Source organism: Tupaia chinensis, unplaced genomic scaffold, assembly GCF_000334495.1.
Source record: "Tupaia chinensis unplaced genomic scaffold, TupChi_1.0 Scaffold144318_1, whole genome shotgun sequence".
Lineage (NCBI taxonomy): Eukaryota > Metazoa > Chordata > Mammalia > Scandentia > Tupaiidae > Tupaia > Tupaia belangeri.
The window spans coordinates 514459-533024 of NW_006204176.1; the positions used below are offsets into that span (position 1 = coordinate 514459).

The 18566-nt window shown below is 38.8% G+C and overlaps 1 protein-coding gene across 1 annotated transcript in view; it reads left to right on the forward strand.

The window, feature by feature from the left end:
- Positions 1-18566, forward strand: part of HMCN1 (hemicentin 1) — a 402083-nt gene that overhangs the window by 374810 nt on the left and 8707 nt on the right. The window contains 4 exon segments of the mRNA XM_027767566.1: positions 1432-1557; positions 5325-5453; positions 8844-9194; positions 14633-14752. Of these exon segments, the coding sequence (XP_027623367.1) occupies positions 1432-1557; positions 5325-5453; positions 8844-9194; positions 14633-14752 (726 nt within the window).

The window sequence follows — 18566 nt, forward strand, 5'->3', positions numbered from 1 at the left end:
TTTTGCTATAGGGCATATGTGCTTGCTGGAGAGACAGAGAGAGACAAAGAGACAGAAAATGAGAAATCACCCCCTAAAGGGGATGGTGACTTTGTAATCCCTCCCTTTCATTCTCCTTTCAGAATTTTGGGCATGCATGCTCACGCACCTGGCCTGAGTTTCAAGCTACCAGGTCCGCGACTCAAGCCATGGTCAATTGCATGGGAGTCCAGCAACATAACCATTACATCTTCTGCTGGTCCCAACATTGTACATCTTTACAACATACAAGATGAATTTCCCCAGTATGAATACATTGTGTATTAGTCCAATCAAAGATATTACCATATACATTATCATCAATGGATAATTTTCCAGTTTTGTGTTCCCTGAATGTTTTACTTTTATTTTTTCTCCCTTGATGCCCTTCTTCACCACCACCACCCCCGTGCTTACCCTCTTCCCATATTGTCTCTAGTATTCACAGTTGTTCTCCATGCTTTTATACCTTCCAATCTTTGAATTTCTGCCACGGAGTGCAGACATTTGCTATATACTAAGCAGGGACATAAAATACCACTCTTTTATAGTCTTACTTGCTTCATCTAGCATTAAATTCTCCATATTTGTCTACTGTCTATCAAATGCCAGTCACATTGTTTTTTATGGTCGAGTAGTCTTTCATAGTGTATATGTGCCACACTTTTTCAATCCATTCATCTGTTCTTAGACATTTGAATTGGTTTCATATCTTAGCAATCAGGAATAGTGCTGCAATAAACACAGAACACACAAATGTTTTTCCAAGTGGAGTATATTCTCATCTTTCAGGTAGATACCCAGGAGTGAAATTGCTGGATCATATGGTAGTTCTATTTGTATGTCTTTGAGAAACCTCCATATTGTTCTCCACAGTGGCTGCACTAATTTACATTCCTAACAACAGTGTAGGAGAGTTCCCTTTTCACAAGGCAGCCTCATCAGTATTTATCATTCTGTTTTAATGTGAAGTGTGTTACATACTTTGTTGGATTTAAGCGTTTAACTTTATATGATAATTATGCAAATAACATCTGTGGGAATTTATCCTTAAAATCCAAAGGTTTGTTTTCTGTGGAAAAGTGGAAGAAATCATTGGGACCAGCAGATGGCATAATGGCTATGTCACTGGACTCCCACATAGTCAACTGCAGTTCGAGTCCCAGGCCTGGTGGCTTAAAATCATGCAGGGCACGTGTAAATTTGTGCCCAAGATCCCAAGAAGGGAATGGAGAAGAATGGATTGTGGCATGGCCATCCTGCCTGGGGGTGATTTCTTGCTTTCTGTCTTTCTGTTTCTCTCTGTCTTTCTGGCAAGTGCACGTGGCCTATAGCAAAAAACCTCTCCAAAAAAAAAAAAATAGTGGAAGAAATAATTTTTTCAATCTGTGTTACCTTTGTCCTTTTATCAAGATGTAAACGAGTGCAGACAGAATGTCTGCAGACCAGACCAACACTGTAAGAACACCCGTGGTGGCTACAAGTGCATTGACCTATGTCCAAATGGAATGACCAAGGCAGAAAATGGAACCTGCATTGGTGAGTGTCTGGCCGTTCAGTGGCGGAGGTCTATTTGTCATCACCGAGTGAAGTAAGGCACCCATTATGATTATGCCCAGCCTTGTGGTACTGTTGGCTGTGTGTGGGACTATGGACCTGGGAGCCACATGCCAAGCAGCTGCAAGTCCCAACCCAGTTGACCTGAAAATGCGCTGGGTACATGTACATGTGTCCAGGATGCTGGTAGAATAAAGGATGGAAGAAAATAGACCATGGTGTGATAGACTCATAGAGAGTATTCCTCTCTCTCTCTTTCTTTTTCTCTCTCTTTCATGCTCTATGATGAAAAGAAAAAAAAAAAACTATTAGTAATTAGAGTAAAAGCTAACTAGGAGTCTTTCTTTATCCATAGGTCTTCCTAACTTCTAGTATGATTGGTTGAGCTCTGGGGTCTCAGGGTCATGGTTAGCAGGTGGAAGCTCACCGTGGAGACAGAATCATTCAGAGCTCCATCAGTTGCACATTTGGCTCCATAATTAATATCCACATGAGTTAATATTATATCCCATTATTGTTTTTTTACATTTTTTAATACAGGCAATCACATTTTTTAGCTTACAAGGTGATCATTTCAATATGTGAACATTTCTCCCCGGTCTAGTTGATCAAAATATAACAATACTACCTCCCTGTCTCAACAATTCTGTCTCTATATCCCTCCTCCAATTTTTTTCCCCAGGCCCCACTCCTCCACACACACCACATCTGGCATTCACACCCATCTCTTGTGTTTGTACATCCTTTAGCCCGTCAGCTTCAGTTATATATCCCATTATTTTTAATATGTAATTTAGCATATATGTTTGGGGTTTCATAGGGTAGTTGAGAAAAAATTGTGTTTGTAGAGATTTATTTAAGTTTCAAAATAGAATTATTTTACAACTAAGTACATTTTAATTTTAAAATTGATTACCAGATAACAAAGTAAATTATATTCTTCCTAAGTTCATCCTTTGTGTGTCTGTTCTAGGTTAGCCTACTGAGTTAGCACATGTCGAATCAATGCCCAGGTAATAAAGTGAATTAGATTTCTGCCTGAGTTTGTTCTTTGTGTAACTATTCTGAACCAGTTTACCTGATTTGTCAAAGCTAGAAACTGCAGGCTGCGGGGTCTCCAAAAAGAAAAACTACCACAGATACCAGTCCTCAGCGAGTTACATACTGGGTATATTTGACCTACTTCATTCTCTCTGCCATAGGCCAAAACAAAACAAACAAATGACACACAACAAGGTGGAATGCAATGCTACAAAAGAGGTACAAATAAAATTGCACAAAATTATCCAAGACAGTGATCATATCTAGGAGGAGTGACAAGGAAAGATGTCATGGAAGTGATCACATTTAAATACAGGCATGGAGTCAGCTGGTGGCTTATAAGTAAGGTAGCTAGCTCCACATGGCCAACTGTGCAGTTTGAGTCCTGGGCCTGGCATTTGAAGCACACACCAGGTACATGTGAGTGTGTGCCTAACATCCCCAAAGGAGATAGAGAGGAGAAATGGCTGTAGATTCCCATGAGGGATACTTTCTCACTTTTTCCTCCCTTCTCTCCAGCAAGCCTATGCACTCCCTAGCAAATTTAAATATGCACCCATACACACACACACACACACACACACACACACACACACACGCATGAATGGAATTTCCTAGGTGGTACTATTAGGAAAAATAAAACAAGCAAGCCCTGCACAAGGGTAAAGAGAGGGACTTAGGGATAAAGTATTAAACCTCATCTTTTTGACAGCTATTTCTCTTTCAACACGTCTTATGATCACATGGAATTTGAGTTGACGCTTTTCATTGTAAAAAAGATAGCGTATAGGGGAGGGTGAGAGGAAGGAAATCAAAGGGAAAAAGAAAGAAGCAAAATAGTTAAGGGACAGAAAAATGGAAAATGATCTATTGATGATAACATATATGATAATATCTTTGACTGGACTAATATACAATGTATTCATGCTGAGAAAGTTCATTTTGTATGCTGTAATGCTATGTAGTGATTAAATGTATAAAAAAACTAAGAAAATCTCTTCTAAGATATTTATGAATAAAGTTACAGTATGGGGCTGGCCATAGCAAAATGGTTAAGTGCTGTGTGGAGGGAGCTGGATCCCACTTGGCTGCCCATGGTTTGAATCTCAGCATGCCCCACATCCTGATGGGATGGAGAAATGGTTATAAAAGGATTGCAGCAGGACCTCATCCCACTGGGGCAGCTTTAACTCTCTCTACCCCCTCCCCACACACAAGTACACATGCCATCTAGCAATTCAGGAAGAAAGTTAAGACAAGAGAATGCAAACAAAAATAAATCAAGTAACAGTATGTCTTCAGATTGTTTGAAAATAATATGATTCTATCAGATAAAGGAATATTGATCATTTGTTGGTACTTGGGATACATAGAAGATTTGTTTCTTGATAAAGAAAACAAAATTGGTGGAGAGGGTTGGACTATCAGATTTCAGATTCCTTTCCGTTCTAACACTATGGATGTGGATAAATATTTTTCTGAACTGGTAAGCGTAGTACCGACTCAGGGCATCATGTGCAGTTATATGGACCTGCAAATATTTTTAGGAATATTGACTCTGCAATGATATGTACAATTAACTAGAAAAGAGATTAGCTATAGGACCAGAACACTCTTTAAGAAGCTACAGCAGAAATTGAGCCAAGTGGGAACAGAAATGTGGAGATACATGGTTTTGATTGAAGAGAGCAGAAATGCCCAGCCTTAGCCAGTGAGGGAATACATTAAAGGTGACTCACATTTGCAGCCTGGTTGCTGGGAAACCAGGAGCGTGGGTATCTTCAGTCTGCGAGTGAGGATAAGACACTTGGGTATGCCGGGCTTGAAGTACTGGTGAAACAGCTCAAGATGTCCAGCCAGTAGCTGCTAACAGAACCGAAGATCTGCATCAGTGTAACACTCTCGCTCTAATCTGCGTAAACACTAACCAGTAGTATAAATAAGACAGACGGGGACAGCTCTGTGGCCTGGTGTTTGAGGCAGCCAGTTCCCACACAGCTAACCCATTCATTGGTTTAAGTCCTGGACCTGAGTGTTCGAAAAGCGCTCTAGGTGCATGTGCATGCATGCCCAGAATCCTGAAAGCAAGGAGAGATGGAGGAGAAGGAATTGCAGCATGACCATCCCCATGGGAAGGTGCTTTCTTCTCTCCTTTTCTCTCTCCTTTGTCTCTCTGGTGAATACATGAACCCTATAGCAAAAAAACAAACAAACAAACAAACAAAAAAACATATAAAGTAAAATGGCAAAAGAAAAGGGACTATTGGGGTGGGGGGCTGAGAATAAAACTCTTTCCATAGTAGAGATCAGGAGGAGGAAAGGGAGTCAGTTAATATGTGGCAGAGGGGGCTGGATGGTGGCACAGAGGTGAAACTTGATGCTCCACAAGGCTGACCCACTGTTCCTGGTTTGTGTCCGGAGACTTCCCTGAGTACACTGGGCATGCTTATGACTGAAACTGGGAGTGAATCACAGTATTGAAACACTTTTGGGAATTCTCTCTCTCAATAAATAAACAAGCAAGAAAGTAACAGATCTGGGACTTGAACCCAGGTTTTCTGGCTCTAAATGATACCTTGATAAGATATTTAACTCCATGGTGAGAATTACAACCTTTGGCATTTCTGCACAAAGTTAATTTTCAGTACAATGTCTTTAGGTTTTAAAAGAAGAAATATTATTACTTTTTATTGCCTCCATGTCTATAGATATTGATGAATGTAAAGATGGGACCCATCAGTGCAGATATAACCAGATATGTGAAAATACAAGAGGCAGCCATCGCTGTGTGTGCCCAAGAGGTTATAGATCTCAAGGAGTTGGAAGACCCTGTATGGGTAAGTTCACAAGATCCTTATTGAGTAATAAAGCTACTGTGTAATTACCTAGCTTATCGTCCTGCTTGAACCACTCTTTATCCTCAGGTGCTCCCTTGCTACAGTTAGAAGGTATGTAAATTGATTTGTTTAACCCATAACATAAATTGGATAATTCTTCGGAGACTTAGATACTGAGTTCAATTTCCAGTGACATTTCCAGTGACAATCACTTACTGAATGCTCATTTTACATCGCTTATGTCAAAGTGAGGTTCTGTTATAATTGCCGTGGAAACTTAATTATCAAGGATATCTCATTGATTATTTTTTATTTTTCTATGCACATAATGAATGTTAGCATAATACATTTTATTAAATCATGATATATACTTCTATATAGGATGAATGTTAGGGTATGAGGGATTGAAATGTGAACATAAAATTTAAACAAATGTGTAATTATTACTTTACCATATATTTAGCGCTTCGTATATGCCATCCCCTGTGCTTTAAATCATTTCATTCAGTTCTCATAATTGTTTGTCTGCTGCAATCTTAGTTATAATTGAGTATAAAGTAAGACAGATGATAGAAAAGTAGGAAAGTAGGAAAGTAACCATATGCTTTCAAAATATTTGATGCATTTATAATCAAGAAATTGATCTATCAAAGTATATTCTTCCTCAGAATATTTAACTGAAAAAATATTGTGTGGGCTATAAATACTAATTTCTGAGTTTCATGCAATGCTTTTCAAATTGAAGATCTTGATTGTCTACTTAAAAATTATTTATTGAAAATTGTCCCATAAAGACTTAATTCTGTCTTTGTATGGTTCCTAACATAGTACTTTGAATATAGTAAATGTTCAGACTAATGCCCATACTAAAAACTCTTCTAAAAGAAATACTTTTGAAAAGAAAGAATCCATATCATTTTAGTCTACTATTTAGATATTGCAATTTATGTAGAATTTAACATCTTGTTCAGCCATAACAGTAACTTATCAAAATGGAATATACTTATTTGTTCACTAATTTAACCAACATTTGAATGTTAGAGACAAGGCTTGGGAATAATGCAATGAAGAAGGTACAACCATTGCTTTAAAGAGATTAAAAATATTAATTTTAATTTCTGCCTACTAACCTCATTTTTAAAGCCAAGTTACCCCTTTTTTTCTTTTTATATTGTTTTCTTTCTTGCCACTATACTAATAAGTTAAAGAATTTGCTTTTGAGCCCTGGTTTTCAATCACTTTTTCAGTTTATAGGATGAGTTGTAAATTCTTCATATGTTAACATAGAAATTTTTTAAAAAAACTGAAATCTTTATGGATTGTGTATTTATATGCAAATAAATGATTCTGTGTTTCTACTTCCTTCTTTTTAATCTTTTGGTGAAATAAAAATATACTTGGCTCAGTTATTAATTCAAAAAAGGCAGAAAAAATGTAAAAGTCTCTAGGTATGCCAGTATCCCTGCATCTGAAATTTGCAATAGTATAATTACAGACACCAGTGAGTACTATTAGAACTAAATGCAGGCTAGAGATGTGGTATCACTCTTCCCTCTGCCAACATAATAAAGATCTGCATTAGCTTCTGAACTCTGATTTCTCTGTATGCAAGACCACATGACCCCATGTGACTCTTTCTATTTCTATTAGCAATGATTTGGCACATCATGGCAAGCTTATTCCTTCATTGATTGAACACATGTTTATTGGGCACCTGATTGGCCCTGGATGGTGTTGTAGGTTGTAGGATTACAGCGCTTAATAGGCACACTGGTTTTCTGTATTCATGGAGTTTCTCTTCCATGAAGAAAAACAACAATTACCAGCCAAATAAATAATCCAATTTCAGAGAGTGAAAACCACTCTAAGAAAATATAAAACAGTGTGAGGGAAACGTCACCTACGTTTGGGTGGTAGCACTGGGATCCAGGCAGCTTCTCTAAGATACTGAATGAAACAAAGGGGTGGCCACCATGTAAAGGTCAGTATATTCCTTAGTGCAAGTATATTCCATGGTGAGGGGACCATGGGGCAAGGTCCTTTAAAGAGGAAGGCCCCGGTAATGATGAGAAACGACCATGCGACAGTGCTGTGGGAGCAAAGTTAGGTAGAGAGGGTAAACAGGCCATGAAAAAAGAGTTTAGATTTTCCTCAAAAATGTGTGATAGGAAAACCTAGAAGATCTTGGGTAGATAAGCAGTGCAATATGATTTCTATTTGGAAATGATCACCCTGGCTACTGTGTGGAGAATATATCTTCGGGCAAAGATGGCTCCTAAAAAGCTATGAGCACTTACATATAAATAAGCAAAGAAACATAAAAGTCATTCCATATCTATAAAAGTCACATCTAAATATATTAAAATATTTCCAACATTGCCAACCAGTTAGGAAAATCTTGAATCCATCTGAAAGATCGATTTGTCTAAAGAGAGAAAAAGCAAGTTAAGCAATATAAATTTTGAATATGAACACATATTATGTGTTAACAGATACGATTGAGACTATTTTTTTATAATTGCAGTTTCAAAAACATTGCATTGGTTTGGTATTTCACACTCTTTTGTACCTTTTTTTCCCAGAGGAAGACATTCAAATGTAATGATTGAGACTGTCCCTACCCAGCTGAACTCAGAAATCTGAGTGTTGTGTTTATAGATTTAAAATGCCAATATCACACTTACACTTACATATAAAATATATGCCAACTTAGCCCAAACTGATACATTCTGAAGTTGGTTTTTTTCCATCAAGGAGATAGAGTTCATTAGGTTTTGAGGCCACCTCAACTGGAAATGAAAGGAGGATGGATTCACAGAACCAGGGTCTGGCCTTCTGAGCCCCGGTTACAATGTGAATATTCAAATTAAACTCATGCATGGGAAGCCACACTCAGAGAGAGTCAGAATCTTACCACTTTTTTTTTCTTTTTTTGTAGAGGTTTTTGCTATAGGGCGCGTGCACTCGCCAGACAGAGAGAGACAGAGAGACAGAAAGCGAGAAATCACCCCCCAGGGGGGATGGCCACACCACAATCCCTTCTCCTCCATTCTCCTCTCGGGATCTTGGGCACGCACGCACACATGCCTGGCGTGAGTTTTAAGCCACCGGGTCTGGGACTCAAACCGCAGTCAACTACGTGGGAGTTCAGCAACATAGCCATTACGCCAACTGCTGGTCCTAGAATCTTACCACTTTTCATAGATGAATGATAAACGCTTTGTCAGATGTTCAAAACAGTTTTGAGGAGAGATGACTGTGCTCCTGACTTTGGAGAGTAGCATAATGTCTTCAGTTTGTTTCACAGATTGATTCTTTATCCCTGTGTTTATGTATATGTGTGTGTGTTTTTTTTCTCTCTCTTTTTTATGTCTCATGGCACACGAGCAGACATTAATGAATGCGAGCAAGTGCCTAAACCTTGTGCACATCAGTGCTCCAACACCCCCGGCAGCTTCAAGTGTCTCTGTCCCCCAGGACAACATTTACTAGGGGACGGGAAATCTTGCGCTGGACTGGAAAGGCTGCCAAATTATGGCTCTCAATCCAGTAGCTATAACCTGGCACGGTTCTCCCCTGTGAGAAACAACTATCAACCTCAACAGCACTACAGACAGTACTCACATCTCTACAGCTCCTACTCAGAGTATAGAAACAGCAGAACTTCTCTCTCCAGGACTAGACGGACTATTAGGAAAACTTGCCCTGAAGGCTTTGAGGCAAGCCTTGACACATGTGTAGGTAAATGTCAGCTGTCTTACATTTCTTTTTCTGTGGGCTCACTTACTGACCAGAGTAAACATGTGGACACCACCTCTAATTGTTTGGGTTCCGTAAACTACATCTGATCTCAAGTCTGGGGTGATGCAAAGTTTCAAGACATTTATTGTGGCACCTTAGACTATTACAAACTTCATTAAAATAAATGATGTATTTACATGTGTGCATTCTAATGGTTTATTGTGTTGTATAAACAGCTTCTCTTTATGATCACCTCTGAAAGTGTTACTAAATTTAATGCTGTAGGGCCAGTAGATGGTATAGTGCTTAAGGTGCTGGACTCCCACATGGTCGACCGTGGTTCAAGTCCTTGAAACTCACGGCAGGTATGTGTGTGTGCATGCCCAAAATCCTGAGAGGAGAATGGAGGAGAAGGGATTGTGATGTGGTCATCCCCCTGGGCGATGATTTCTCACTTTCTTTCTCTCTCTCTAATAAGCACACATATCCTATAGCAAAAGTCTGTCAAAAACAAATTAATTAATTAGTAATAAATAAATGCTGTATGGAAGTAAACATCAATGGCATCCAGAATATATATATTTTTTAAAAGGATATACTTATTGTCACATAATATAATGCCATCAGATTATGTCTACCTCTGATGGATTCAAAAGCAGTGGATTATAGGTGAAAGTTTTAGCTACCGGCTCAACTACATGGTTGTTCTGTATGTCAGCATCCTGTAGCCCCACAGCCCTGCTCACTGTGGATGTTCTCTGTTCAGTTATTTTGTACGTCTGAATGTCACTGGAGAGACAATGTGAGCCAGGACAAAATAACTTAATTTCCACCACTCTACAATGTGCGCCTGCAGTATCTTTCTTTATCTAAACTCACAAGTCTGTAATTTCATTTGGTTGCAAAAGTGAAATGTAATTTCCAGCTTACAAATTAAGACCCTTTTGGTGAAGTGGCAAATGTTACCATCTGTCATTCATTTAACATAGTTTTCTGTGAGTATTCACAGTCTGCATATCATTGAGCTCAGCACCAAGGGGAGTTGGCAAGCAGTAGTTAGCCCTACTACTTGTTAGAGATGGAGGAAGGAAAAAAAGAGAATAGGGAAAAAAGGAAGAAATTCTGTTCAAATTCAAAGACCCCTATGCCAACCGCGTTTTCAAACAGTGCTCTGAATGGTCTACCCTTTGTTCTCTCCTAAATATACTTTATCTTACACATTTTACAGAACATTTTAAACCTTTTTTCTTTTTAATTTCATTTTTTTCTTTCCTTTTGCTACCTTTCTCCAAGGCCTGTTCCTATGCCAGTATCTTCTCAGACATGCGTATTGTTCAACCTTGCATGGACCAATCCTCAGATCACCTCTACTCAGATATTCAATCCCTTTGGACACTCATTCTTTACCTTTGTTCCTTAGGTTCATGTTTCAGTGAAACTTTTCTGACTAGATATCCTGGCGTATCTATAGCTTAATATGATGGCTATGGAAACATCTCCCTTGTGATCAGCTTCTCAGAATTGTGAGCAATGCTGGTTTCTTCTATTCCTTTTGCGTCAAATATAATATTCATTAACAATACTCCCCACTTTGTCTCATATGGTCAAACACTACTTAAATTACCAAGTCTGTGGACCCCACCATTCTGACCAGTACATTAAACAGCACTCTCAACCTGTCCCCAGACACTCAGAGTATTGGTAGTTTTTCATGTGCATGGTTTTAACTCTTTGTTAGTTAATTTTTTTTAACTGTTTTTTGTTTTATAAATTTTCCAGAGGTCGTATGTACTAGCTAGAGAGAAAGAGTGAGAAAGCATTGCCCATGGGAAATGATCATGCCATAATCCCTTCTCCTCCATCTCTCCCTCTTCATGATTTCGGGTGCACACATACGCACACCAAGAGTGTTTTTAAAGTTGCCAAGTCCGGGACTCAAACAACGCAGTCAACCATGTGGGATCCAGCTGCCTTAACCACCACACCACTGGCTGGCCCTTTGTTCTTTTATTGACAGAATTAACATCTGACATGTTGTCTTTTGAAATCTCTTCCAAATAGCCATTCCTACTGGAAAGATTTTACATCCCTCTCTCTCAACTTTCATTTTAGAAAAGTTATTTTATTTTCTTTTACCATTTTCCTCCTGCCCCCATATCTCTGTTTATGCTGTGATACATAAATTGAGCCCCATCTCCCATACTAGACACCATCTGGCTGGTTCCTTCTAAATTATCTGAAGGTCCAAGTCATTTGTTTTTCTTTTTAATTTGCTATAGGGTGTATTCACTCACTGGAGACAGACAGAGAGAGAGTAAGAAGTCACCCCCCCAGGGGGGATGGCTATAGCGCAATTCCTCCTCCTCCTCCTCCTCCTCCTCCTCCTTCATTCTCCTCTCAGGATTTTGGGCATGCACAGACTGGTGTGATTTTCTAACCTCCAGGTCCAGGACTCAAACAGCACAATCAACCATATGGGAGCCAGCTGCCTTAACCTTCACAACTGCCTGCTGGCCCAGTTCAAGTCATTTTAAGAAAACTTTTCCAGATTAAAAATCCAGTTTTCGGGACCAGCAGTTGGCATAATGGCTATGTCGCTGAACTCCCACTCCCATGTTCAATCGTGGTTTGAGTCCCGGACCCTGTGGTTTAAACTCATGCGGGGCACGTATGCGTGCATGCCCAAGATCCCAAGAGGAGAATGGAGGAGAAGGGATTGCGGCGTGGCCATCCCTCCTGGGGGGTGATTTCTCACTTTCTGTCTCTCTGTCCGTCTCTGTCTTTCTGGCAAGCACACACGCCCTATAGCAAAAACCTCTCCAAAAAAAAAAATATATATATATATATATATACCCAGTTCTCTTTTTCTTTACCAGTATCTATGGCAGAAGCTGCATCACAGTAGAGTCCCACAAGTGGTTTGTCTTTCTGCTTATATTACACCGATCTTACGTTATTAGAATTAGCTTTCTTAGACAATTTTCCACTGTTGAGGCGACCATTATTTCAGTGAGGATCAATCTTGGATTATCAAGAGTAAACTTTTACAACTAATCATCTACTGAAGATTTAAGTTTCTTTGGAACCATTACCAGGCTTAGGCATTTCTTAAAATAGAGTATTTAGTAATATTGGGACTAATAAAGAAATTCACACCAAGATTGCAGACAGCTTTGGAATTATGTAACAAGAACACCAAATGCCTTTAATTAACTATCTGGAATAGACAAGTTGCAAAAGATTCAAATTCTCACTATGAAATTTTGTTTAAACTTGGACTAAAATTTAGCTTTTGCAGGAATCGAACCCAAGTCTGTACAGAAAGAATTAACTATCTGCCATTCATTTATTCAGTTTCTTTCTCTTTTTTTTCTTTTTTTGGGGAGATTTTTGCTATAGGGTATGTGCGCTCACCAGAAAGACAGAGACAGAGAGACAGAAAGCAAGAAATCACCCCCCTAGGGGGGATGGCCATGCTGCAATCCCTTCTCCTCCATTCTCCTCTTGGGATCTTGGGCATGCATGCACATGCACCCAGCGTGAGTTTAAGCCACCAGGTCCAGGATTTGAACCATGGTCAACTACATGGGAGTCCGGCGACATAGCCATTACACTAACTGCCGGTCCCCATTTATTCAGTTTCTGTGAGTATCTACATTTTGCATGTCGTTGAGCTAGGCACCAAGGGGAATTAGCAAACAGAAAGGGTCCCATTATTTGGTACATGGAAAAAGAAAGGGAGGAAGAAAGGGAAGAGAGAAGCAGAAAGGGACAGAAGAAAGAAGTTCTGTTTCAATGCAAGGGCCACACTATTATTTATTATTATGCCAACATACGTTTTGTCCCATTTGGTGAGATAGTACCTAATTACCAAATCTGTGGACTCCACTGTTTCTGCTAATATATTACACACGTTAATTTGACCATTTAATTTAATAAATTTAGAAGCAATAATATCTCATTGCTGCTGAATAGAAATAATACTTGGGGCCATTTCAAGATCCATATTTTGGGAAGTTCCATATTAACTACTTGGAGCTCAACATTTAAATCTTTGTTGTTAGTTTATGGTAAAGGAGATTTTTAAAGGGAATAAGTCATAATAACATTCCTACATTATGGAATAAATGCTTTGGTTAACAAAATTATGCAAAAAACATTGACATAAATATTTGATGAGTGTTTATTATTAACAGACTTTAAATCATTGCGATAATATTTTCAACATGTGCGAACATGTGAAACGAACACGTCATTTGGTCCGAGTCATCTCCCCATTGCCACTTGGCTGTGTCTATGGATCTACCCCAGAGCACTCCTGCTCCTATTTCTTGTCATAGTCTCTTCTGTTTTCCAGGGTGGGTGTGGGCTCAGAGAATATGACTAGATTTTAATACTTAGTCAAACTAAAGCCTAATTGAAACAAGAAATTTGAGGCCTCCCAAATCATATCCTTTATTCTGAAAGCAAAGACTAACTTTGAATTACCGTCTATCTCATTCTCCTTTTCTTTGCTGTTTTTGCAGCTATTTTTTAATGAGTGATAACCCCTTATTCTTTATAAAATGCATTCCCCTATAACATGCTGTATGAACTTTCCAACATATCTATAAATTAGGACAGACAGTTTCAATGTCCGTCTTTGGCAGAGAGTCACTGAGATCCTGAGAAGTTACATGGCTATTGGAAGGTGACACGCTACTACACATATGTACACATGCACTTGCTGCTGGTCCTTTACAATTGCATTAAAAGTTTGATGAATATTTCTATCATAAAAATGAAAACATTTCTGTTTCACGATATCCATGAGTAGGCAAGTTATATATAGGTGTTAAAAGGAGAGACAGCTACAGTTTAAGTAAAATAAAATCGAATTATTCTTTCTCCAACTACTCTCTAAAGAAATGTTATCCTTTGGGTAAATTCTACTATCTGTCAAGAGTTTAGTACTTGAGTGGTTTAGAATCTTGTACAAATCTGTTTTCCTCTTGTCATTTCAGTCTTCTTTTTTTTAACTAATCTAAAAATTAGCCAGTTTGGAGATTCAGCTTATATAAGGAGGCTTCAAAAATTTCATGGAAAAGGGGATTGAAATACGAGTTTATTTTGGTGCAGAATTTTTGAAATCCATTCTGGGTTTTTTTGTTCCATAATATGTGTTTTCTATGAACTTCTTGAAGACTCCCCCCCCCACCAGGTATGCTCACACACAGGAGAAATGTTCATATGCTGTGACATACTACAGTGTATATTGTACTGTATTTAGTATTTTATATAAAAACTGATCTTGATATAAAACAGCTCTGACATTTTTTAACCCAAGTGTGAATTCCCCAAGAGATGTTTCTCTGGCACCTCGCCCTTGTTTATACTTGACTGTGTCAGTTTCCGCCTGGGTTGTGCCTGACTGTGCACTCTGCTTCCATTCTGAACAGATATTGATGAGTGTGAAAGTAGAGACACCTGCCAGCATGAGTGTAAAAACACCTTTGGAAGCTTTCAGTGTGTCTGCCCACCTGGGTATCAGCTCATGCTCAATGGAAAAACATGCCAAGGTAAGAAAAAGAGGGAAGGTTTATTACTGCCACTTGACTTCAAACCGACATAGGAGAGTGTGAGAAGGAGAGTCTGGAATGATTATTCTCCTAGTCCGTTTCTCTTCCTTTCCGTTCCTGTTGTTCAAACTTACATTTAACCATTACTTTTACAAATAGAAGAAAAAAAAAAAACAAATATAAACAATCGAGACACATTTTTGATTTGGTCTTACTAAAAAGAGCAAGAAAGCTCAAACCAGTTCACGTTATACAGGTTTTGAACTTAATGGGATCAGGCCCTTTCAAACATTTTTTTCACAGTTCAGCTGAGATGGACATGGACATGAGAAGAGTACTCAGTAAATTTTCTTTAGTGTTAGGCATGATTTTATTTTATTTATTGCCAGAGGGGGTGTGTGCTTGCCAGAGAGAGAGAAAAAAAGAAAACATGCTGCAATCCTAAAAAGATCATGCTGCAATCCTATTTTCTCCATTTCTCCTTTCAGTCAAGATTTCGGACAAGCATGCACACATGCTTGGTGTGTTTTTCAAGCTGCCAGGCCAGGTGCAAACTGCAGTCAGCCCTGTTAGATTTGGCTCCCTTAATCACTACCTTATAGGACCGGCATCGGAGGCATTACTTTATATTTTATGTATCTCAGGGTTACTTTTAGAGTGATCAGTGGCTAGTGCATAGACTAATCTATTTTCGAGTCTACAAATGATATGAAATAATCATGTACTAGCATTGCAGTACATGATGTCCCAGTAAAATGCTGTCCTTCCCTTTAGAAGTTTATAGTTGCAGGCCTAGCTGCAGTGGCACATGCTGCTAAAACACTGTGCTCTGAAGGCTGGGATCACATGGGAGGCCTAGGTTTGATTCCTAATCCAACCTGAAGGCCAGGTACGGCGTCACATGCTTGTAATCCCAGGGACTTGGGAGGCTGAGGCAAGAGGATCACAACACAGCGAGACTTGCCAAATGTGTGTGTGTGTGTGTGTGTGTGTGTGTGTGTGTGTGTGTGTGTATAGTTTCATGGAGACCATGTAAATTAGTTTAAATACTAGCTTATAGGTCTGTGACAGAGTTTTTGAGTTTTAGACAAAGTATAGTGATGACCAGAAGTCAAAAATATTAGCGTCCTTAATAGTCAAATTTAGGGGACTAGCAGGTGGCATGGTGATTAAGGCCTTGGACTCCCACATAGCTGACCGTAGTTCAAGTTCTGAACCTGGTGTCTTGCTTTTTCACTTTCTCTCTCTCTCTCTGTCTCTCTCTGGTGAGTGCATGTGCCCTATAGCAAATTACAAAATAATAAATTAACTTTAGAAAATCAAATTTAGGTTAAATTCACTCCTCTGTGGGATTCACAAGAGATTTACTAGAATCCAGCTCATGCGAAGTGCGTTTGGGAGAGGCCAGGGTAATTGATAGCTTTTGCTCAGTTACTATGAACCCCACACACCCATTTACCCATTCTCCAAGAGGGAGCCCTCCCTGGATCACGTGGACTGGAAAACATGAACTCTGTAATAGCCTTTGCTCCCAGCCATCAATCACCGCACATTTATTAAGACCCCGCCCCATGCAGAACATTGCACTGAGATCTGAAGAACCAGAAGAATATATTTAGATTATGGTGGTATGCTTTGCGAAAGCATCTATCATCTCATTTTAATCAGCACTACAAGTAAGGCAAGGGCCCTCATTTGTACCCATGCTACAGGTCATAAAACTGACTGCATGATCACATGAGCCTCCGTGTCCTGGAACAGTCAAGGGCGGAAGCAGGACTTGACCTCGGATCTCATCTGTCCAGAAAAGTCCTTTGTACCTCTCAGGTTCTGTAAACAGTGGAGGCATTTCAGTAGTAGCAGGGTCGGGGAGACCATGAGTTTTATTATTTTTCCCAGTTTTTTAACATAAGAATCCTTTTAGAGAGTGTCAACACCCAGCACTAAAACTACACAAGGCTGTGTAGTGCCCTGGCACCAAGGAAGGAAGAAACACTAAAGCACTGGGAATAATCAGCCAAACTGCAAAAACTCTTAGCCAGACTTTAAAGGGTGTGCTGTATGCGCCTTAGAAAGATTTTTTTTTTTTTACCTTTTTTATGTCAGTCTGTTTTTTAATTGCCCTTGTCACTCATTTATTCTAAACTCTTCAGCTTTCAGTTGTGCTTGAGAGAGTGGAAAATAATGTCAGCAAATCAGAAACAGGTGTCATCTGAAATGTTTGCAACATAAATGGGTTACATATTTTTGTGGTTTTCAAAAAGACTTGAGAGAAAACAATTATGCCTTTTAAAGAAGTCTTTAAAGAATAACTTGGAGTCTTTTTATAGCTTTAGAAAGTGTTTGAGGCATTTATGAGGAACAAAAGACTTCATTTCATTCACATACAATTTTTTTAAAGCTTTATACATTACTGATAAAAATGTTAGTAATAAAAAGGAAGTTAAAAAGTGGTGGTAAATGTATTACAAAATGAAAAGAAAAAAATCAAAAGTATAACCAGTCAAGATTTGCCTAAAAACAGAGAAAAGAGACTAAAAGATCTTTATGCTCATTTTATGACCACTAATCTAATTTTTAAAATTTAGAAACATTATATTAGCATTGCATTTTAAATGAGTGGTCTTATCTCTTCATGTTTTTAATGAGTAACCTATAATGTTTATGAAGAATCTGAGTTACTTATACTTTATATAAGACAAATGTTTCAAATACGTTTATCCTAACTTTATATATATATTTATATATATATATCCAGAAGCACTTGGTTAAATGCATTCATATGTTCTAAACTGTTCATGTAAAGCTTTTTCAGCTCATTTGGGATTCTTTTTTTGTAGCATAACATTTATGTTACAAAATACCTATATTTGTCTATCATACTAATATTTATGTAGTATTTAATAAAAACCAGACATCACCACATTGTTCATTAAAAGCCAACAACACAATTTCTTTTTTTTTTTTTTAAGTTTCTGTATTTATTTCTTCAGTGAGAGAAAGGGACACAGAGAGAGGGAGACAGAAAGAGAGAGGCAGGTATTCCCAGCAGGGTCGTTCCCAATAGGGCCTTCATGGCACAATCCTCTCCCAGACTCGGCCAACCTGGTTGGTCAGCCTGTGTGTGCCTGGCATGCTCAGGGAGGTCCCACAGTACAGACCCGGGACCTTTCCCCTGCAAGTCCGGTCGCATTACCACTGCAGTGCCAGTCAGTCTTCAGTAATCCAGCTTCTCTTATTTCTTTTCCTGCCTTTGTTTTATTTTTTGTTTTGTTTTGTTTTGTTTTGGTATTAAACAGTGTTCTGTGGTCTTTGTTTAGAACAATGAGTAGAGTGAACGAGTAGAGCGGATAGAGTGAGTATAGATAGATAGATATAGTAGAGCGAATAGAGTAGGATGATTAATCCCGAGGCAGCCGTCATGGACCAAACACAGAGGACAGGCACTTCCCGGTAACGCAATATTCCTAAGCATGTAGGGTGTGTCCGGATGCTGGTCTCCATACTGCCATTGTCGCAGGCTGCAGCCCACTAGCGACCACACTTCTACAAGAGTTCCCTGTAAAATTAGAGCTGAAGTTAAATTTGGAGGATGTGCATGAAGGGAAACTTTTAATGAGAGAAAGGCAAATAAGGTTAATTGAATTTCTTTCACATTTTCCAAGAGGGCTTTTCACTTCATACTGAGACAAGCTCTGTTATCAAGAAGCTAAAGCACTTCTGACAGATGTATTCTAATTAGAAGCTGTCTCTCAGAGACACAGAGCAAGACTGAAATAAAAACTCATTTCACACTGTGTTTCATTCCTGTAGG